This window comes from Pongo pygmaeus, chromosome 18 (assembly GCF_028885625.2).
Source record: "Pongo pygmaeus isolate AG05252 chromosome 18, NHGRI_mPonPyg2-v2.0_pri, whole genome shotgun sequence".
NCBI classification, from domain to species: domain Eukaryota; kingdom Metazoa; phylum Chordata; class Mammalia; order Primates; family Hominidae; genus Pongo; species Pongo pygmaeus.
The window spans coordinates 33,879,480-33,903,081 of NC_072391.2; the positions used below are offsets into that span (position 1 = coordinate 33,879,480).

At 43.0% G+C, this 23,602-nt stretch overlaps 2 protein-coding genes across 3 annotated transcripts in view; one reads left to right on the plus strand and one right to left on the minus strand.

Annotated features, from left to right (window-relative positions):
* The window catches only part of LOC129015211 (bMERB domain-containing protein 1-like), a 109,260-nt gene extending 89,923 nt beyond the window's left edge, over nt 1-19,337 (minus strand). Inside the window, exons 1-2 of one of the 2 annotated variants that reach the window (XM_054452828.2) lie at nt 18,251-19,337; nt 4,671-4,817 (exon numbers count right to left, since the gene is read on the minus strand). The gene's annotated coding sequence lies outside the window, so the exon portion shown is untranslated. Of the gene's footprint in view, nt 1-4,670; nt 4,818-18,250 lie in introns of those variants that run through there. The other variant, XM_063654991.1, reaches the window with a different exon arrangement.
* LOC129015209 (F-box/SPRY domain-containing protein 1-like) lies at nt 18,098-18,964 on the plus strand. The gene is given in 2 exon segments (XM_054452819.2): nt 18,098-18,918; nt 18,920-18,964. Coding segments are annotated over 2 exon segments (861 nt in total). The 3' UTR covers nt 18,960-18,964.
* Nucleotides 19,338-23,602: the final 4,265 nt, after the last annotated feature.

Here is a 23,602-nt window from a genome sequence, read left to right on the forward strand (position 1 = left end):
ACCCACCACCACGCCCAGCTAATTTTTGTATTTTTTTTTTTTTTAGTAGAGATGAGGTTTCACCATGTTAGCCAGGATGGTCTTGATCTCCTGACCTCGTGATCCACCCGCCTCGGCCTCCCAAAGTGCTGGGATTACAGATGTGAGCCACCGCGCCCGGCCCCACAAATACTATATATCTTTTAAGAGATATGCATGATGAGAAGCAGCAGGGGGTCAACATGCATCTGGGGTGTTAGAACCCAAGAGGCAGTAGACAGTCATCTTGCACCTCCCCTGCCTGCTGTCAGAATGCTAATGCACTGTCTCCTAAAGCAGGGTACGAAAAATATGGCCCCAAGGCCATCTCCAGCCCATCACTTCTTTTTGTGCAGCCTGTGAGCCAAGAATGGCTTTTACATTTGTAAATATTTGGATGGGGGGGCAAGGGGTCAGCGTGGAATCAAATGAAAACTGCAAAAAATTCAGATTTCAGCATCTATAAATAAAGGTTTATTAGAGCACATCTATGCCCATTTGTTTAGGTACCGTTGATGACTGCTTTTGTGTTACAGCAGGGCTGAGTAGCTGGGACAGAGACCATACTGTCAGAGGTGTTTGAACCAGAACAACACCATCTTGAATAGGGGCTGGGTAAAATGAGGCAGAGACCTACTGGGCTGCCTTCCCAGGAGGTTAGGCATTCTAAGTCACAGGATGAGCTAGGAGGACGGCACAAGATACAGGTTACAAAGACCTGACCGATAAAACAGGTTGCGGTAAAGAAGCTGGCCAAAAGCCACTAAAACCAAGAGGGCAATGCATGTGACCTCTGGTCATCCTCACTGCTCATTCCACGCTAATTATAATGCATTACCATGCTAAAAGATGTGCCCACCAGCGCCAGGACAGTTTACAAATGCCATGGCAATGTCAGTTACCCTATATGGTCTTAAAAGGGGAGGAACCCTCAGCTGTGGGAATTGCCCACCTTTTTCCCAGAAAACTCATGAATAATTTGCCCCTTGTTTAGCAAATAATTTAGAAAAAACTATTAAGCATTATGAGTTGAGCAGTCCAAGCTGCTGTTCTGGCTGTGGAGTAGCCATTCTTTTATTTCTTTACTTTCTTAATAACTTAAGAAACTTAATAAATAAACTTGCTTTCATTTTACTCTATGTATTCGCCTTGAGTTCTTTCTTGCACAATATCCAGGAATCCTCTCTTGGGGTCTGGATTGGGACCCCTTTCCTTTAACAATATGGCCCTCAAAGACAAAAATATTTACCATCAGTCCTTTCAGCAAAGGTTCACAGACTCCTGCCCTAAAGGATACTGTAACTCTAAGACATCCAGGAAAGAGACATTCTGTAACTTGTCTTTTATAAACTAAGATATTAAAGGCTTTAAATTTCAATCTTATGCTGGAAAACTTGATAAAACAATTGGTTTTTCTTGCTAGGTAAGATGGCAAGAATTGCTATTATTTTATATAAGGCTGTTTAGAAGAAACCCTTACTAAAGCTTTTAAGGTTATAAACCAAAAGTACCGTCTAGAATTCAAATAATATGAATTCAAATTATAGAATTCAAGGGCAATAGCAATGATATATTCAATCTTAGTAGTGGTTATTTAGCCCTATTTTCCCATTATCATAGAAATTCCCTTTTAAACATCTTCAATATTTTGAATAATCTGAAAAATAATCTGTCATAATGAAATGAACTTTACAGTAATAATAAAAGCTATTTGTTAAACCTTCAGTATTTACCAGGCAGAGTTCTGAGCATTTTACTTACATCAACACATTTAATGGCCCCAACCACGCTGTCAGGTAAGTAATATTATACCCATTTTGTAGATGACAAAACCAAGGCACAGAGACAGGTTAAGTAATTTGCCTAAGATCACACAGCAAATATTGGGGCCAGGATTCAAACCCCAGTAATCTAGACCCAGAAACTGAACTATGCTAGGGGTTAGACCATCTCAGATTTATTTAAAAGAGGTGGAAATGACAATAATATTTCACTATAGTTTAGAATGTAATTGATATCACTGTGTAAAATATACCTTTTTTCCCTCAGAAGTATCTTTTCTCTGGACCACTAACATGATCATGTTGATACAATGGAACTCACATCCCCTCTCCATATTTGATTGGATCAGGTATGAACATCTGGCCCAAGCTGGACCAATAGGCTCCTTCCCTGAGCTTTTGGTGCTGAGATTAAGATTCTAGCCTCAACGTGACTTCTGTCACTCTTCCATGAGATAGAAGAATAGAGGAGACACGAAGAGAGAAACACAGTCAAGAGGCAGAGGTGGTGGGAGGGACCTCCTTGATTCACAATGGACTCTATCCCCTTCTTGAATTCCAGTGGAACCATGGCCCTGTGTTCTGTGAGACACCCTAGAATCCTTCAACAATACCACTTTTGGCTGAACCGAGTGGGTTGTTTTGGTCACCTAGAACCAAAAGAATCCTCAAACGTAACCCGATTAAGAGCAAAACAACCTGCTTTTTTTTTTTTTTTTTTTTTTTTTTTTTTGAGACAGAGTCTTGCTCTGTCACCCAGGCTGGAGTATAGTGGCACGATCTCAGCTCACTGCAGTCTCTGCCTCCCAGGTTCCAGCGATTGTGCCACCACACCCGGCTAATTTTTGTATTTTTAGTAGAGACGAGGTTTCACCATGTTGGCCAGCCTGGTCTTGAACTCCTGACCTCAGGTGATCCACCCACCTCGGTCTCCCAAGGTGCTAGGATTACAGGCATGAGCCACCACACCTGGCCAACCTGCCATTTTATATATTCTCTGACTCATCAGCATGGGCCTCTCAAATGATGGACTTGCTGGATTTCTGTTTATTTCCTTCGCTGTGCACTAAGTAGGTCAGCTCCCAAGAATGACTAGTTTGGAGGTGGAGGGACTAGTGGAATATGCTTAGAATGGTGCCTAAGCCAAGCTGGGAACCAACAAATTGGTTTTGGGCTCTGCTTTAGTTTTTCTTGTTGTTGTTTGTTTTTGTTTTTTGTTTTTTTGGCCTGGGGGGTTGAAAAACCCCACAAATGTCTTTCCCCATTTTCCTCCAGTAACACAGATGGAAATGGCAGTTTATACTTGGGATCGTGCTCGGGGAAATAAATAGTGTCTCAGAACCAATTACTGAAATGACCACAATGGATATAAAATGTGGCTGCATAATTTCCTAAGACCCATTTCTCAGGGTAAAAATGGTTCAGAGACCATCCAAATGCTTCTCCGAAGAAATTACACAAGCGAGATGGAAAAAGAAAAGTATTGGTTTCTCAGCACTGGTAATAATTAGGATTTGAATGAGTGGTGATAAACCCATTTACAGACAGGAAGTGTGAAGGCCTGAATGGCCAGGAGATTTGCTAAGTGATGACAAGGTCAAGATCAGGCCTCTGGCCTCTGAGCCCAGCTCCCTAAGCCTAGTGACCTTTGAATGACACCTGATTTTTTGCCCCATCCAGCACCCATTTTCCGATTGCAATTTGGAGGAATGGACATATGACCCAGAACCTGGCCAATCAGAATAGTCTACCACCACCTCTTCCCCTCTCCCCCACCATAGTAATCAGTTCAGCCATGGGCAAATGATCCAAGTTGAAGCAATAATAGTCAGTCCCATGACTTCCAATGAAACTTCTAATGAAATGATCTCTCTCTGTTGGGATTGCTGCCTGATGGCTAATGTAAGCGTGGAGCCACTGGGATCGCCATATGGAAAGCATCAGCCTGAGAGTGAAGCCAGCACAAGTAGATGCAGAATCAAGAGAAGACGGAAAAGCTGAGTCCTACTGATAGCATTTGATTCCTTAGATCCAGCCACACTGGATATGGGATATGGGAAACCTTGAAGTACAGTGACTACTGTGGATAAAGGGTCAATGGGTAAGGGGTTTCCTTGTGGGATGATGAAAATGTTTGGCAACTAGGGGTGATGGTTGCACAAGACTGTGAATGTACATGAAGCCACTGAAGGGTACACTTTAAAATGATGAATGCTATGTTATGTGAATTTCGCCTTCATTTTTTAAAAAAGGGGGAAAGAGGCCAGGTGCGGTGGCTCACGCCTGTAATCTCAGCACTTTGGGAGGCCAAGGTGGGCAGATCACCTGAGGTCAGGAGCTCGAGACCAGCCTGGCCAATATGGTGAAACCCTGTCTCTACTAAAAATACAAAAATTAGCCAGGTGTGGCAGTGTGTGCCTGTAGTCCCAGCTATTTGGGAGGCTAAGGCAGGAGAATCGCTTGAACCCAGGAGGCGAAGGTTGCAGTGAGTTGAGATTGCGCCACTGCACTCCTGCCTGGACAGCAGAGCGAGACTCTGTCTCAGAAAAAAAAAAAAAAAAAAAAGGAGGTTGGGGGAAGAGCATAATTTTAACCATGCAGATATCAGAGATTTCACAAAAGGAGTGTCACTGAAGCTAGATATGGTGATCAAGAGGCAGGAGAAGGGGGAGATGCTTTCTAGACCTAATAACAAGGTGCTAAGCCCTTTTGATGTGGTCTGAACATCTGTTCCCTCCAAATCTCATGTTAAAATTTGATCCCCAGTGTTGGAAGTGGGGCCTATTGAGAGGTGTTTGGATGATGGGAGTAGATCCCTCGTGAATGGCTGGTGCCATGTTTGCAGGATTGCACCCTTAATTCCCAAGATACCTGGCTGTTAAAGAAGCTGGCATCTTCCTCTTTTCTCTTCCTCTCTCTTGACATGTGATGTCTGTTCCCCTTCACCTTCCACAGTGATTGTAAGATTCTTGGGCCCCTCACCAGAATCAGATGGTGGCACCATGTTTCTTGTATAACCTGCAGAAATGTGAGCCAAATAAACCTCTTTTATTTATAAGTTACCCAACCTCCAGTATTCCTTTACAGCAACACAAAATGGACTAAGATACCCCTACCTATAGTAATTACATCGTTAATCCTCAGAGCAACCCTTGAGGTAGTAAATATTACTTTAGCCTTGTTTTATAGGTAAGTATGCAAGGGCCAGAAAGGGGACATAACTTGCCCAAGTTTACATAGTTGTAGATTAGCAGACAGCTGGGACTCAAACATAGATTTTTCTGGCCAGGCACAGTGGCTCATGCCTGTAATCCTAGCACTTTGGGAGGCCGAGGCGAGTAGATCACCTGAGGTCAAGAGTTCGAGACCAGCCTGGCCAACATGGGGAAACCTCATCTCTACTAAAAATACAAAAATTAGCCAGGTATGGTGGTGGACACCTATAACCCCAGCTACTTGAGAGGCTGAGGCAGGAGGATCACTTGAATCCAGGAGGCAGAGGTTGCAGTGAGCCAAGATCGTGCCATTGCACTCCAGCCTGGGCTTCAGAGAGAAACTCTGTCTCAAAAATAAATAAATAAATAAAAATAGGTTTTTACAACTCTCAACCACTCTGTTCAAGTGCCTCCTAGTAGAGGGAAGAGCATAGAAACACAGAACATTTCTTTAGAAGAATGTATCATTCCATGTTCTTCCTAGAGGAATAATCAGAGTTTAGCCCACTAAGATATATACTGACAACAGCAACCTTTATAACAGTGGAAAAATTGGAAACATACAATGTTTGACCATATGGACTAGTTAAGTTATTGAAGAATATGTGATGATTTGGGACCAGGATCACAATTTAGTGCTGAGTGAAAAAGGCAGGATATGGGAAAGTAAAAAAGTTGGATATTAGCTACACAGGAAAAATATGAAAAGGTTACTAGAAAAACACACATCAGGATGTTGGTTGACCTTGATGGGTAGAATTGTGGGTGATTTTTTTCTATGCGATTTACGTGTGTGTGTATGTGTGTGTGTGTGTGTGTGTGTGTGTATAGATTCAGTTTCCATGTCTGTAAAATGGGTATAATAACAGATCTCCCCCATTGAATGGTCAGAAACACTAAGTGAGACAACGCATGTAAAGCTTGAAGCATCAGTACCTGACATAGGATAAATGCTCAATAAAATAACTACAACAATTATTATGTACATGTATTAATTTTATAACTAGGAACACAGACAATAAATGCTATGTTTAAATCCCATACAATCTTTTTTTCTTTTTTAAACATGGGAGAATCCTACACGGCAGCCCTCAGAAGTCGCCTTGCTTTGCTCTGTCAGTGATTTCCTCCTCCAGATGTGAAACTGAAGGTAGCATGAGTCATGGCTGCTTCCACAGGTGCCCTTGGATTGTCAAGTGACTCAACTCCAAGCTGCTCTGCATGGAAAGTAACCAGCTGCTGCCTCCAACTCACCAGGCTCAACCCTCCACACCAGGCTCCTCCTCCAAAGGCTCCCAACAAATCAATGGAGGATTCAGAGCCACCCACTGGATGGTTCTGGTGGCCACTAGGATGTTTTCTCACTTCCCAACTCCCAGCCCCAGGCAGCAGGGAAGTGTTTCTGCTCGCCTCGTGGCTTCCTGTTTAGGGCACTGACCTCAAAGCACACAAGTCAGTTCATACTCAGGGCAGAGTCTTTTTCTTTTAGAGACAGAGAAGATGTTGCCTTAGCATCATCTACACCCCTGGGGATCCCTATGATTAGGGCCTTGCTCTCCTTTCCTCTTCTCTCGAGGCTGGTTCTACTCAAGGTCAATCTGGTACCTAGAGCAGGCTAAGGAGCAGCAAGCACCTTGCCAATATCAATGGCAATGGACCCTATCCTGCCAGGAAACATCTCTGTCTTTCACAGATGGTCAGGTTCACGGTCCTGATGATTACTTAGAATTATACAGCAGGCCAGGCACAGTGGCTCATGCCTGTAATCCCAGCACTTTGGGAGGCCGAGGTGGGCGGATCACTTGAGGTCAGGAGTTCAAGACCAGGCTAGTCAATATAGTGAAACCCCGTCTCTACTAAAAAAAAAATACAAAAATTAGCCAGGCATGGTGGTAGAGGCCTGTAATCCCAGCTACTTGGGAGGCCGAGGTAGGAGAGTTGCTTGAACCTGGGAGGTGGAGGTTGTGGTGACGCGAGATCATGCTATTATTGCACTCCAGCGTAGGTGGCAGAGAGAGACTCCAACTCAAAAAAAAAAAAAAGAAAAAAGAAAGAAAAGAAGTACACAAGCAATATGTGAATTAATTCTCATTTTAGAAAATGCAAACAATCTAGAAGTATGTTTTAAAAAGGAAAGAAAAGAGTTCCCTTGACATCTCTCTTCCAATCCCACTCCTTTTCTCAGAGGTGACAAATCGATGGTAGTAGTTGGGCATGCACATGGGTGAGTTTTTATTTTTATTTTTTTGGGGCGGAGTCTCGCTCTGTCTCCCAGGCTGGAGTGCAGTGGCACAATCTCGGCTCACTGCAAGCTCCGCCCTCCGGGTTCACGCCATTCTCCTGCCTCAGCCTCCCGAGGAGCTGGGACTACAGGTGCCCGCCACCACATCCGGCTAATTTTTTTGTATTTTTAGTAGAGACGGGGTTTCACCGTGTTAGCCAGGATGGTCTCAATCTCCTGACCTCGTGATCCGCCCGCCTCAGCTTCCCAAAGTGCTGGGATTACACGCGTGAGCCACCAGGCCCAGCCGAGTTTTTATATATATATATTTTTTAACAGAAATGGGAACATGCTCTACACATTCTGTGACTTGTTTTTCCACTTGGTGACTTTCTAGTTAATGTCTTGAAGACCATTCCATGATGATACAATTAGATCTTCTGCATTCTTTTCCAAATAGCTACATAATATTTTGCTCTAAGGCTCTACCATAGTTTAGCCACTTCTCTATGGATGGACTCTTAGACTGATTCCAATTTTTTATTATTAGACACAATGCTCTAATGAAATTCTTTTATATAGATCTTCATGCATTCCTGCAAATATTTCTATAATACAAATTTCTAAAAGTGTAATTCCTGGCCGGGTGTGGTGGTTCATGCTTGTAATCCCAGCACTTTGGGAGGCTGAGGTTGGTGGATCTTGACGTCAAGAGATCGAAACCATCCTGGCCAACATGGTGAAACCCTGTCTCTACTAAAAATTGAAAAATTAGCTTGGCGTGGTGGTGCACGCCTGTAGTCCCAGCTACTTGGGAGGCTGAGGTTGGAGAATTGCTTGAACCCGGGAGACGGAGGTTGCAGTGAACCGAGATCACGCCACTGCACTCCAGCCTGGGTGACAGAGCGAGACTCCATCTCAAAAAATAAAAAAAAAAAGACAGTGTGGAATTGGCATATGGATGGACAAATAAATATATGTAATAGAAAAAGAGTCTAGGCACACAACCACATGAATATGGAAACATGCTATTGGCAAGAGGTTATACTACAAATTAGTAGGGATGGGATAGACTACTTCAGCTACTGGAGAAACTGGTTATTCACATGAGAAAAAGAAAATAAAATCAGATTGGCCGGGCGCAGTGGCTCACGCCTGTAATCCTAGCGCTTTGGGAGGCCTAGACAGGCGAATCGCAAGTTCAGGAGATCGAGACCACCCTGGCTAACATGGTGAAACCCCGTCTCTACTAAAAAATACAAAACAAATTAGCCGGGCATAGTGGCGGGTGCCTGTAGTCCCAGCTACTTGGGAGGCTGAGGGAGGAGAATGGCGTGAACCTGGAAGGTGGAGCTTGCAGTGAGCTGAGATCGCGCCACTGCACTCCAGCCTGGGTGACTGAGCAAGACTCCATCTCCAAAAAAAAACAATAATAAAATCAGATCTCTATTTCATGCCATAGATCAACATTTCCTGGCCATTTAAAAAAATATGGAGGACCCAAAGAGCTTTTTAAATATATATATATATATATGTATATACGTATATATGTGTATATATACACTATATACACATACATACGTATATACATATATATACACTATATACACATACATACGCATATACGTATATATATACACACATATACACGCATATACGTATATATATACACACGTATACACGCATATACGTATATATACACACGTATACACGCATATACGTATATATATACACACGTATACACGCGTATACGTATATATACACGTATACACGCGTATACGTATATATACACGTATACACGCGTATACGTATATATACACGTATACACGCGTATACGTGTATACGTATATACGTGTATATATATATGAAAACTATATGATAAATTGAAACTGAGAAATTTTAGAAAAAATATTTTTGAGACAGGCTCTCATTCTGTTGCTCAAGCTCAAGTGCAGTGGCATGGAATGATAATGGCTCACTACATTCTCAACTTCCCAGGTCCAAGTGATCCTCCCACCTCAGCCTCCCAAAATGCTGGGATTACAAGTGTCAGCCACCATACCTGGCCTTACTAATTTATTTTTTTAATTCATTATAAATTAATTACATGGTAACATAGGTAACATGTTATTTAATTTAAAAATCTATTTTTCAAAACAAAAAAAATTTTTGAGTGACATCGTTTTAAATTTTTGCGAATCGTTTCAATGTCTGGCTAGATTCTTATATCTGCTTCTATGTTCGGTCTGTTATAATATACATTGTTTTGGTTGCAGTATAGAAGGAAAATCTAACCTCACAGAAATGTGTAGTTAGCAAAGGCAGGAGTAGTTCAATAGCCTTTTCAGATTATTGTGACTATTCTTAGTTCCTGTGACACCCAAACTCAAGAAGTAGTCATTTTTCAAGGTTTACTTGCAATGTGGAATCTGAAACTGTATCAATTCTTACTCCGTTACATCAGAATTCATTGGTCTATCTTACTCTTTGAAAGATCTTTTGCTCAAGTATGATTTTGGAATATCATGTATTGATCATTTACAAAACATTGGTCCACTGATTTCTACTGATCTTCCACATTTGACACATTTCATCCCCAAAATCATGTTCATTAACATTACCACCAATCACATCAAAAAAGTCATCTATTGGAAACCATCAAGCCCATGGTAACAGATGCAAGTGTTCCAAAATTCTAATTGTTTATTTGAAAGCTCAAGTTTGATCACCGGCAACAAACACTGTCAGTTGTTTTCCTTGAAGTGACAGGCTCATTTACTCATTTTTGAGAAAATGTCTGACAAATACCCAAGGCTGAAAAACCAGATTTTCTCAGTATTTCATTCAATGATGTTCTACGCAAACAAAAAACAAAAGACAAAAGGCAGCTAGTTCAGTTCCAGCCACTGCATAAGTGCTTTTCCTTGAGACAACCACTGTGCTTCAGAATCCAGCAGAAGTGCTTTTCGTGTACTTCCCATTCCATCATCTGAAAGAGCTCAAAGACATACTTGGGATCGGGAGTCAGTAACAATAATAACTCTCACTGCTTCATCAAGAACATTCTTAAATGAAACTGGTGCATGTTTGTTTAACTGTGAGTGCATGGCCATGAAGAATATGAAGATGAGTAGAGTGGGGTACCCTGCCTTCTTGTGGTAAGGTGCAAACAGTGTTACCCACCAATGCTTTGGCATCGTCACTGGGAATGTCAACACAATAAAGAAAAATAACATCTTGGCCTCATTAGCAAAATAGTTTGACCTCATGGTCCTCCTGACAGAGTCTCAGTCACCCAGGGTCCTTGGATCATGCTTTGAAAATCACTGTCACACCCAAAAAAAAATTCCAGTTAGACTAAAGACCTAAAATGGGAGTGGGGAAAACACTTTAAAACTACAGAAAAAGGCCAGGTGCAGTGGCTCACGCCTGTAATCCCAACACTTTGGGAGGCCTAGGTGGGAGGATCACTTGAGGTCAAGAGTTTGACACCAGCTTGCCAACATGGTGAAACCCTGTCTCTACTAAAAATACAAAAATTAGCTGGGCATGGTGGTGTGTGCCTATAATCCAAGCTACTTGGGAGGCTGAGGCAGGAGAATCACTTGAACCTGGGAGAGGCGGAGGTTGCAGTGAGCTGAGATCGAGCCACTGCACTCCAGCCTGGGCAACAGAGTGAGACACCATCCAAAAAAAAACTAGAGAAAAAGTCTGAGCTATCTTTATTATTTGAATGTAGAGAAGGATTTCTTAAACAGACACACACACAGACACACACACACACACAAACCTTAGAGGAAAAGGTCAATGCATTTGACTCATTAAAAGTCAAAACTAAATACCGTATCATAAGCAAAGTGAAAGTCAAGCTACAGGACTTCTGGTTCTGGCCAAGATGCAGTAGTGTCATTCTTCCCAGGTCCTCTCTCTTACAACTGATAACTCACAGACATAACACAGCAGACAAGCATAAGGAGATTCCGAAAGGTGAAAAGGAGAAGACATACTACCTCTGAATCCTGGAACTTTAGTCACTTGTGGCAGTGAGCAGCCTGAGTTTTCTTATTGTCTTCCATATACCCCAACATCCCAGGCACAGTATAGGAAAAGCCTCTGACCTGGAACCACTACCAAGCTCAGAAAAAAAAAAAAAATGCTCTAAGAAAAGCCAGTTCCCCTGAATCAAAAGAAAAGAAAGAAAACCAACAACAGGATTTTTTATTCATTTTTATTTTTAAGCCACTCTGTTGCCTAGGCTGGAGGGGAGTGACACAATCATGGCTCACTGCAGCCTCAACCTCCCAGGCTCAAGTAATCCTCTTGCCTCAGCCTCCTGAGCAGCTGGGACTACAGGTGTGCATCAACACAACTGGCTAATTATTGTATTTTCTGTAGAGCAGGAGGTCTCACTATGTTGCTGATATGGTTTGGCTCTGTGTCCCCACCCAAATCTCACCTTGAATTGTAATTCCCATAATCCCCACGTGTCAAGGGCGGGACCAAGTGGAGGTAACTGAATCATGGAGGTGGTTTCCCCCATGCTGTTCTTGTGATAATGAGTGAGTCTCATGAGATCTGATGGTTTTATAAGCGTCTGGCATTTCCCCTGCTTGCACTCATTCTCTCTCCTGCCACCCTATGAAGAGGTGCCTTCCACCACAATTCTAAGTTTCCTGAGGCCTCCCCAGACATGCGGAAGTGTGACTCAATTGAACCTCTTTTCTTTATAAATTACCCAGTCTCAGGTATTTCTTCATAGCAGCATGAGAACAGACTAATACAGTTGCCCAGGCTGATCTTGAACTACTAGCCTCAAGCAATCCTCCCACACTGGACTCTCAAAATGCTGAGATTATAGAGAATTTTTTTTTAACCATATCTGCCCTGCGAGCCAAAGACTGATAGAAAAACTGCAACCCTTCCCTGTCATTTCAGCAGGGCCAACTGGGGATCTGGTCTTGTAGCTTCCACATGACAGAAGCAGGTGGTGATGCTCTGATTCCCCTGCTGGGGTACATAGATGGGAATGAGTGGGAAGCTGATCCTCTATCCCCCACCCAGTGGAAGAAGGTGGTACCCTGATTTTCCTGCCACAGCCCTGTCATCAGGGTCTGGTGATGGTGTCCCCTGTCTCTCTCCCCTCCCCTTCAACAGACTTAATGAGCTGGTGCAAGGTGAGGCTACTCACCACGACTCTTCTTTCCTTCTCACCCTGGTGCTGGCAGAGCCCAGCAGAGCCTGAGTCTCCACCCCAATCAGCATCACCAAGATTGGACAAGTGGTGCAAGTCATGGCCAGCCAGCCCTGCATTTTCCACCTACACTGGTGTCAACAAAGCTCACTGTGAAGCTGAGCCTCCACACCCACCTGGCAGCAATAAAAGTGAATGAGATGTGGGCTGGGCACAGGGGCTCACGCCTGTAATCCCAGCACTTTGGGAGGCTGAGGTAGGTGAATTGCCTGAGATCAGGAGTTCGAGACCAGCCTGGCCAACATGGTGAAACCCTGTCTCTACTAAAACTACAAAAATTAGCTGGGCATGGTGGTGGGAGCCAGTAATACCAGCTACTCAGAAGGCTGAGGCAGGAGAATCGCTTGAACCCAGGAGGCGGAGGCTGCAATAAGCCAAGATCATGCCACTGCACTCCAGCTTGGGCAACAGAGCGAGACTCCATCTCAAAAAAAAAAAAAAAAAAAAGTGAATGAGATGTTACGAAGTAGGGTATGCAGTAATGAATTTAAACTTCAGCTCCTGGGAGGTCATCTCTCAGCCTTTGGAATGTCCTGCTTAATAAAAATGTATTTGTTCACAGGGGGTGGGGGGGCTTTAGGCCACATCAGAAAGTCAAGTGATGTGATTTAGGATGGGAGCTTTGGGTCACATGGCATCAACTCCACCTTCAGAGGGGCTGGAGAATGAGGTCAGCAATGTGGGCAGCCAACCAGGTCTACATGACTGAGCCCCAATAAAAACTCTGGACACCAAGGCTTGGGAGAGCTTCCCTGCTTGGCAATTCTTTGTGTGTATTTTCACACATCATTGACAGGAGATTAAAGTTGATTTTCCAACTCCCATGTGGCAGAAGCAGGTGGTAATAGTCTGATTCCCCTGCTGGGGTAGCGTGGGTGGGAACAAATTGAGAGCTGATTCTCCATCCCCCACCCAGTAGAAGGAGGTGGCACTCTGATTTCTTTACCAAAGAAGTATCAGAAAAGTCTAGCAGTGACACCAAGGCTTGAGTGAGCTTCCCTGGTTGGCATACTCCATTCATTCTGTCACATGTTATTGCCAGGTCATTAAAGCTGCCCATTACTCCACTGTCATCTCTGTGTTCGGAACTTACCTGTACTCTGCCCCCCAGGCTTCTTCCCTTGCCTGATTTTAATCTGTACTCTTTCCCTGTAATAAACTGTAACTGTGAGTACAACAGCTTTCAGGGAGTTCTGTGAGTCCCTCTAGCAAATCATGAAAGTTGAGGATAGTTTTGGGGACCCCCAAACTCGTAGCTGGTGTCAGAAGTGAGAGTGGTCTTTTGGACTGTCCTCTGACTTTGTGCAAGGTTAGTCTGTACTCCTGTCTCACTCCCCCACCCGCTGGTGTCAGTGGGACCCATTGGGGAGCTAAGCTTCTGCCCTCACCCTGCATCAACAAAGTGGTATGAGTCAACTCATCATTTCTCACTCCCCAGCAGCAGTAGAGCCCAGTAAGGAACTAAACGTACACCCCCTACCAGGAAGCAATGCAGCACTGTTAGGTTTGTTCCTCATATTTTCTAGGAAAGTGGCCCCAGCACCAAGGGGGAAAGTGAATATACATCCCAACCACCCCTCATACTATAGCTCAACAGGAAGGCTACCTGCTTGAAAAGAAAAGAGAAAGGCTGGGTGTGGTGGCTCACGCCTGAAATCCCAGTGCTTTGGGAGGCCAAGCGGGTGGATCACTTGAGGTCAGGAGTTCAAGACCAGGCTGGCCAACATGTTGAAACCCCATCTCTACTTAAAACCCAAAAATTAGCTGGACGTGGTGGTGCATGCCTGTATCCCAGCTACTAGGGAGGCTGAGGCAGGAGAATCACTTGAACCCGGGAGGCAGAGGTTGCAGTGAGCCGAGATCACACCATTGCACTCCAGCCTGGGCAATAGAGCAAGACTCCATCTCAAAAAAAATAACAATAAAAAAGAGAAAGGCCAGGCACAGTGGCTCATGCCTGAAATCCCAGTGCTTTAGGAGGCTGAGGCAGGAGGAAATTTTGAGGCCAGGAGTTCAAGATCAGCACAGCAACATAGTGAGACCCTGTCTCTACAAAAAGCACACACACGAAAAAAAATTTAGCAGAGTGTGGTGGCACATGCCTGTAGTTCTAGCAACTCAATTCAGGAGGCTGAGGCAGGCAGATCACTTGAGCCCAGGAGGTTGAGGCTGCAGTGAGCTATGATTGTGCCACTGCACTCCACCCTGGGCAACAGAGTGAGACCCTGTCTCAAAATAAATAAATAAAAATAAAAATAAATTTGTATTCCTAGAAGGAGAAGAGAATGAATATGGTACTGAAAAGTTATTTGAAGAATCAATAGCTGAAAACTTCCCAAATTTGAAGAAAGACAACCTATGGATTCAAGAAGTTGAGAAAATCCCAAATAAGATAAAACTAAAGAAATCCATACAAGACATGTCCTTCAACTCTGACAAAAAAAAGAAAAATCGTGAATGGATTCAGAAAGAAATAAAACTTTTTTTTTTTTTTTTGAAACAGAGTCTCGCTCTGTTGCCCAGGCTGGAATGCAGTGGCGCGATCTCTGCTCACTGCAAGCTCCACCTCCCGGGTTCACGCCATTCTCCTGCCTCAGCCTCCCGAGGAGCTGGGACTACAGGCGCCTGCCACCACGCCTGGCTAATTTTTTTGTATTTTCAGTAGAGATGGCGTTTCACCATGTTAGCCAGGATGGTCTCAATCTCCTGACCTCGTGATCCGCCTGCCTCGGCCTCCCAAAGTGCTGGGATTACAGGCGTGAGCCACCGCACCCGGCCATAAAACATTATTTGAAAGGGAACATCAATTTAAATGACAGTGGAGTTCTCCTTTGAAACCATGGCAACTAGAAGGAAGTGACTCAATATTTTTCAAGAACTAAAAGAAAAGAATTATGAATTGTGAACTCTATATCTGGCAAAAATAGATGTCAGGAATGAAGAGGAAACAAAGACATTCTCAGGCGAGAAAACACTAAGAGAATCTGTTGTTAGTAAACCTGCCCTTAAAGAATGGCTAAAGGGGCCAGGCACGGTGGCTCGCTACTGTAATCCCAGCACTTTGCGAGGCCAAGGCGGGTGGATCACCTGACGTCGGGCATTCGAGACCAGCCTGGCCAACATAATGAAACCCCATCGCTACTAAAAATACAAAAATTAGCTGGGCATGGCGGCAGACGCCTATAATCCCAGCTACTCAGGAGGCTGAGGCATGAGAAACACTTGAACCTGGGAGGTCGAGGTTGCAGTGAGCTGAGGTGGTGCCACTGCACTCCACTCCAGCCTGGGCAACAAGAGCAAAGCTCCAACTCAACAACAACAAAAGAGTGGCTAAAGGAAGTTCTCCAAACAGAAAAGAAATGATAACAGAAGAAGGCTTGGAACTTTAGTTTTATCTTATTTGGGTACTTATGTACCCACAAAAATCAATAATAATTTCTTTTTAAAGATGAAATCTGGCTGGCCTCAGTGGCTCACACCTGTAATCCCAACACTTCGGGAGGCTGAGGCAGGTGGATCACCTAAGGTCAGGAGTTTGAGACCAGCCTGGCCAACATGGTGAAACCTCATCTCTACTGAAAATACAAAAATTAGCTGGGCATAGTGGTGCATGCCCGTGATCTCAGCTACTTGGGAGGCTGAGGCATGAGAATTGCTTGAACCCGGAAAGTGAAGGTTGCAGTGAGCCAAGCCATCATGCCACTGCACTCCAGCCTGGGCAACAGAGCGAGACTGCGTCAAAAAAAAAAAAAGATGGAATCCTAAAAAAATGTCAAGTAACCTATAGGAAAGTAGGAAAAGAGAAACAGAGAAGGAAAAACAGGAGAAACAAACAATAAAATGGCAGACTTAAACAGTAACACATCAATAATTGCCTTAAATGTAAATGGTCTAAATATATCAGTTAAAAGACAGATTGGCAAAATGAACATGAAAACATTATCCAGCAATATGTTATCCACAAGAAACTCACTTCAAATATAATGATATAGGCAGATTTGAAGTAAAATGATAGAAAAAGATACACAAATGTTAATCAAAAGAAAGCCAGATGGCTCTACTAATACCAGATAAAGTAGACTTTAAAGCAAAGAAAATTACCAGAGAGACATTACATCATGATAAAAAGGTCAGCCTATCAAGAAGACATAGCAATCCTGTGTATGCACCAAATAACAGAGTCTGAAGATGCATGAAACAAAGATTCATAGAGCCGAAAGGAGAAGTACATGAATCTACAATTACAATTGATCACTTCAACATTCCACTGTGAGCAACTGGTAGACTTACTAGACAGAAAATCAGCAAGGATATAGAATAACTGCATAACACTGTCAACAAATTCAACTTAATTGATATTTAAGTTGGGAACGCTTCACCCAACAACAGTGGAATACATATTTTTTTCCAAGTGTTCACAGAGCATTTACCAAGATAGACCATACCTGAGCCAAAAAACAATCCCTAACAAATTCAAAAGAATTAAAATTACGTGTTATATTCCCTGACCATAATGGAACCAAACCAGAAATCAATAACAGAAATATAACAGAAAATCTCCTGACACTTGGAAATTAAACAACATACTTCTAAATAATCTCTAGGTCAAAGAAGAAGTCTAAAAGGAAACTTAAAGAACAGAACCAAATGAAAATGAAAATACAACATATCAAAACATATGTGATACAGAGACTGTACTCCATGTAAAATTAATAGCACTAAATGCTTATATTAAGAAAGAGGGCTGGGTGCAGCAGCTCATGCCTTTATTCCTAGCACTTTGAGAGGCTGAGGTGGGAGAATTGCTTGAGTCCAGAAGTTCGAGACCAGCCAGGGCAACATAGCAAGACCCCATCTCTACAAAAAATTAGCCAGGCGTGGTGGTGTATGCTTGTAGTTCCAGCTACTTTGGAGGCTGAGACAGGAGGATCTGTTGAGCCCAGGAGGTCAAGTCTCACCTAGGTAATGCAGCAAGACCCCTATCTCTAAAAAGAGACAGAGAGAGAGAGAGAGAGAGGACACAAAGCACTAATATCAGAAATGAAACAGGTGATAATCTCTACAGATTTTATAGCCACTGAACAGATAATAAGGGAATACTGCAAACAACTTTTTACTCAGAAACTTGACAACTTCATAGAAATGGACCAATTCCTCAAAAACAACACCCTACCAAACTCAACCAAGACGAATTAGAAAATCTGCATAGTTCTAAAACCATTAAGGAAAATGAGTGCATAATTTAAAAACTCCCAAAAGAGAAATCTCCAGGAGAAATCTCGAGAAATTGCCTGGATATTTGTCTTTTGTGAGCTTTCAAATTATGCCTTTTTAACAAACAACGCTGGACAAATTGGACATCCATAGGCCAAAAAAAATGAATCTCTATCAATTCTTCATTGAAGAATTCTATCAAATCTTTAAAGAATTAACACGGGGGCGCGCGGCGGACGCCCCCGGGCAGGGGCGGGAGTGGTGGAGGCGCCGGCGGTTGGCACTGAAAGGGGCGGTGAGCGAGCCGCTCCGGTCTCCGGGAGAGGCTTGGCCTTCCGAGCAGAGACGGCGGGAAGCGGCGGCGGCAGCCGCGGCCCTCGGGCCGGTTGGTGAGGCGATGGCGGCGCCGGCCCTGGGGGCTGGGGCAGCCTCGGGCGGCGCTGGCTGTAGCGGCGGCGGCGGCGCGGGCGCGGGCGCGGGCTCGGGCTCTGAGGCCGCGGGGGCCGGGGGCCGGCTGCCCAGCTGGGTGCTGGAGTTGGTGTTCTCTTACCTGGAGCTGTCCGAGCTGCTGAGCTGCGCCCTGGTGTGCAAGCACTGGTACCGCTGCCTGCACGGGGATGAGAACAGCGAGGTGTGGCGGAGCCTGTGCGCCCGCAGCCTGGCAGAAGAGGCTCTGCGCACGGACATCCTCTGCAACCTGCCCAGCTACAAGGCCAAGATACGTGCTTTTCAACATGTCTTCAGCACTAATGACTGCTCCAGGAATGTCTACATTAAGAAGAATGGCTTTACTTTACATCGACACCTCATTGCTCAGAGCCCTGATGGTGCAAGGACCAAGATTGGTTTCAGTGAGGGCCGCCATGCATGGGAAGTGTGGTGGGAGGGCCCTCTGGGCACTGTGGCAGTGATTGGAATTGCCACGAAACGGGCCCCCATACAGTGCCAAGGTTATGTGGCATTGCTGGGCAGTGATGACCAGAGCTGGGGCTGGAATCTGGTGGACAATAATCTACTACATAATGGAGAAGTCAATGGCAGTTTTCCACAGTGCAACAACGCACCAAAATATCAGATAGGAGAAAGAATTCGAGTCATCTTGGACATGGAAGATAAGACTTTAGCTTTTGAATGTGAATATGAGTTCCTGGGGGTTGCCTTTAGAGGACTTCCGAAGGTCTGCTTATACCCAGCAGTTTCTGCTGTATATGGCAACACAAGTGACTTTGGTTTACCTTGGAAAACCTCTGGATGGATGACAGTGGCTTTCTCGTGATGACAGACAGAATGGAGGAGAGATCTGCTTATGGGAAGTAGAACCATGAAGTGACTGTCACACGTGCATGTCCAAGAAACATCCTGAAAACACATGAGGTCGTAAACTGGAGAAGCAGCTCTACGGCAGAGATTATCTTCGTGTTTCCTCTTTCTACTGGGCCAGAAAAATCCTCAGGGTTGCAGTTGGTTGAGTGGGCAGTTGACATATGCATGTTGCACCCGATGTTGTCTCTGAGATAGCAATGTGTCATTTCCAGCTTTAAAGGTGAGATTGTAGAGATGCTGTCAAAGGGATAAGATAAGGAAATAGCAAGATTTTTAAGTAGTGTGTTTGTGAAGACTGATCCCATTTTACAACTGCCTGTTCTTTCTCCAGTCCGTTTTTTTCCAGCCAGCTTGACTATTAGAAAATTATGAAACTGGTTGGGTTTTATTTAATATTTTTAATATATTGAGAAGCATGGTCTGCCTGGACTGCACTTCTCTAAAAGTGAGATATAAAATTGTGCAGCTATTTTAAAAGTTGTATATAATATGTGTGTAAAAAAAAACTGTAAAAAAAAAAGGACAAACAGGTTGCTTTGTTCTAGTTCTAATTTCTTAAAAACCACTACATGGTTACAAAATTGGAATAACATTTGGGGACAGCTGGGTTAACTACAAAGAAGAGGATTTTAAGGAGATATGTTGTATCGACTCATTTTGTATTATTTTTGGCTTACAGTTCCCATAGCTGTTAGAGTCTGACTTGTTTTTGTTTTTACTCTCAAAATCATAGTAAAGATCTCTCAATCTCCTGGCTAAAGATTGAAGGAAGGCAAATCTATTTCTAATTATACATGTATCAGTAAGGATGATCTCAACATAATAGTAATGTGTATCTTTTGGTATCCAGTTTTATTTTTGGCCTTCTAAGAAAGTGTCTCATAACACAGAACATTGTCATTTGCTCTTGTAGGCCTCAAATATGAAAGCTATTAGTCATAGAGCCTAGAAAAAAAAGAATTGATTAATGGTCCTTTTATTTTGTAACCCTATAAATGCTGTAGATATTATCAAAAAAATTTAAATTTCATATTGTTTACATCATGCAACTAATCTAAGCCTCAAACTCGTTATTGGGGCTATAAAGAAAACGTTTACTTACCCACCTGAAACAGGTTAAGAATATTCTTAATCTCATTATAGATAATTGCCCCCATGGGACTTGAAATATAACACCTTGTGCTGAAAACTTCAGGTTGGCAATATTTGAAGGTTTCATTGTAGAAGAGTTTAACATTAACTCCTATTTTGACTTACAAATCTTATTTCTCATCACTAAAATGCTTTTGAATTAATAATCCAACCCACCTCCTCGCTGTTCTCCAATAGGCTCCAACAGGCTCCGCCACACCTCGCTGTTCTCATCGCCGTGCAGGCAGCGGTACCAGTGCTTGCACACCAGGGCGCAGCTCCGCAGCTCGGACAGCTCCAGGTAAGAGAACACCAACTCCAGCACCCGGCTGGGCAGCCGGCCCCCGGCCCCCACGGCCCCAGAGCCCGAGCCCGCGCCCGCGCCCGCGCCGCCGCCGCTAAAGCCAGCGCCGCCCGAGCTGAGAGTTTTTCTTTTGTTAGAAAAGAAACAGACATCTTTCTGTATGAAAGTATACATTGTATGGGTTTAGATACATAAGAATTGACAAAGGCGAGCGAAATCTTTGTACTTCTGAGTTCTTGCTGTATGTATGTTTTGTTTTAAATCTGATTAGGGACACCCAGCAGCTGGCCGGGATTCTTGGATTGCTCCTTGGGAGTTAAGATTGTCAATACTCTGTGAAGCAAGGGATTTTAGCCATAGAACAAAGATTTATTGTTGCCACCTGAAAAGTTTACAAGTATTTATTGTGTATTTGATACATTGCTTGAAAAGATGAAATCTGTTAAAGATTCTTTTCGATGTCCAGGTTAAGAAGAAACCTCTGTGTACTGAGTGAAATTATATGTTAAACGTATTAGAGAATGTAGATGGTATAGAAATTGATTTTTCTTGGTGTAGAACAACTCAATTCGGCAAAGTTTAAAATTTGATTAAACAAGAGAAGTGGTTCAGGCTGAAGATGGACTTGTTAGAAAGTGATCAAGTCCTTTAAGTACTTCTTTCTTTTTCAGGTTGTGATGTGGCCATTCCGAATTTTGTTGAGAGTTTGGTTTATAATTGTCTCTTTTGTCTTGTTAGTAAACATTCATTTGCAACGGTTTTGAAGGTGCTGAGTGGAAAACTGAAACACATGGTTATTGCATATTGGACCTAGAATGAAATAATTGCCTCAATATTTAACAACAAGCCATTCTTATCTCAAAGATTTAAATTCCCGAATAGCCCATTTGCAGATCATATGCAATTCAAGTTAACAGCATGAGCATCTGGGTAATGAAGAGCCTTCATTTACGTAAATTTGTCACTTAAACCCAGTAGTAGCTCTACAAAATATTAAACTGCTACAGTGTTCAAGGAAATGGAATATCTTTGTCATTGGTGCTGAGAAGAGTATTTAGGTAGAAGACAGTTGCACCTGAAGATTGAGTATAAATCATTCAAACCAGTGGTTCTCAATGTTGGCTGAATACACTTTGTAGTCACTTTGGAATGTTTGAAGACGCATCGATGCTTGGGTTCCGTATGCCAAGATTCTGATGTTGGTCTGGAATATGAGCTGGTCATAAGGATTTTTAAAAACTTTCTGGTCATTTCAATATGCTGCCAAGGTTGAGAACCACTGTTCTAAAATTCACCTTGAGTTTTCTCATCTGCAAAATAGAAAAAAAAAAAAAATCCTTGCTCCCTCCCTTCACTACCTCACAAGGATATTGAGGGTAAAGGAGAAAATAATGGGAAAGTGCTTGTGCTGTGGATGGAAAGTGCTATTAAAGTCAAAGGAGTGTTCTGTTTCAATTCATAGTATGATCAGGGAAAGTGTAACTGACTATACTTTGTTGACTTGGGAAACCTGGAGCACTTTCTTTGGTTGGTTAACAAAGCATGCAGATGTGGAAGCAGACGTTACTATTATCCCTACTATGGTCTTCTGTCATACTGAGACAGGCTGTTTTAATTACCTGGTTTTACATAGGAAAGAAGAAATATTAAGGCTTAAAGTTTGTAATGGTCAATGGCTCATAATTCATTAAATCTTTTCATACAAGGAAAAAAAAAGAATTAACACATATTTTACACAATCTTTTGTGGAAAATAGAAAAGGGAACACTTGGCCCAGCACGGTGGCTCACGCTTGTAATCCTAGCACTTTGGGAGGCCGAGGCAGGAGGATGACTTGAGGTCAGGAGTTCAAGACTGGCTTGGGCAATATCGTGAAACCCCATCTCTGCTAAAGTACAAAAAATTATCTGGGCATGGCAGCAGGAGCCTGTAGTCCCAGCTTCTCGGGAGGCTGAGGCAGGAGAATCACTTGAACGTAGGAGGCAGAGGTTGCAGTGAGCCGAGATTGCACCACTGCACTCCAGCCTAAGTGACAAAGCAAGACTCCTTCTCCAAAAAAAAAAAAAAAAGAGACCAGGTGCGGTGGCTCACGTCTATAATCCCAGAGCTTTGGGAGGCCAAGGTGGGCAGATCATGAGGTCAAGAGATTGAGACCATCTTGGCCAACATGGTGAAACCCCGTCTCTACTAAAACACAAAAAATTAGCCGGGCGTGGTGGCATGTGCCTGTAATCCCAGCTACCTGGGAGGCTGAGGCAGGGGAATCGCTTGAACCCGAGAGATGGAGGTTGCAGTGAGCTGAGATTGTGCCACTGCACTCCAGCCTTGCGACAGAAAAAGACCCTGTCTAAAAAAAAAAAAAAAAAAGAAAGAAAGGAAAAGAAACACTCCATCACTCATTTTATGAATCTCATATTACCGTCATACCACAACCAGAGACAGACAGTACAAAAGAGGAAAACTACAGACCAATATATTCCTCATGAACTTAGAGCAAAAATTTTCAACAAAATACTAAAAATGCTAGCAAATCAAACCCAATGATGGATGAAAAGAATTATACACCACAACTAAGTGGGACAATCCAGGTATGCAAAGCTAGTCTGAAAATCAATCAATGTGTGATCCACTATATTAACAAGGTAAAGATAAAAAAATCATACAATCGTATCAATTGATGCAGAAAAAGCATTTGATAAAATCCAACACTCATGTAGTACAAAAAGTCTCAGAAAGTAGGAATAAGGGAGAACATCCTCAACGTAATAAAGGGCATCTACACAAAACTACAGCTAACATCCTAATGGTGAGAACCTGAATTTTTTCTCCCTAAAACTGGGAACAAGGCAAGAATGTCTGCTCTCACTACTGTCATTCAATATAGTACTGAAGTTCTAGCCAGTGCAATAAAACAAGAAAAGGAAATAAAAGGCATACAGATTAGGAAGGAAGAAATAAAACTGCCCCTATTTGCAGATGACATAAGTGTCTACATAGATCTCCAATAACTTACCAAAAAACTATTAGAGCTAATACAAGAGTTTAGAAAGTTTGCAAGATCCAATGTCAAGAGACAAATATGAACTGCATCTATATATACTAATAATTAACATGTGGAAACCAAAATTAAACACACATTACCAT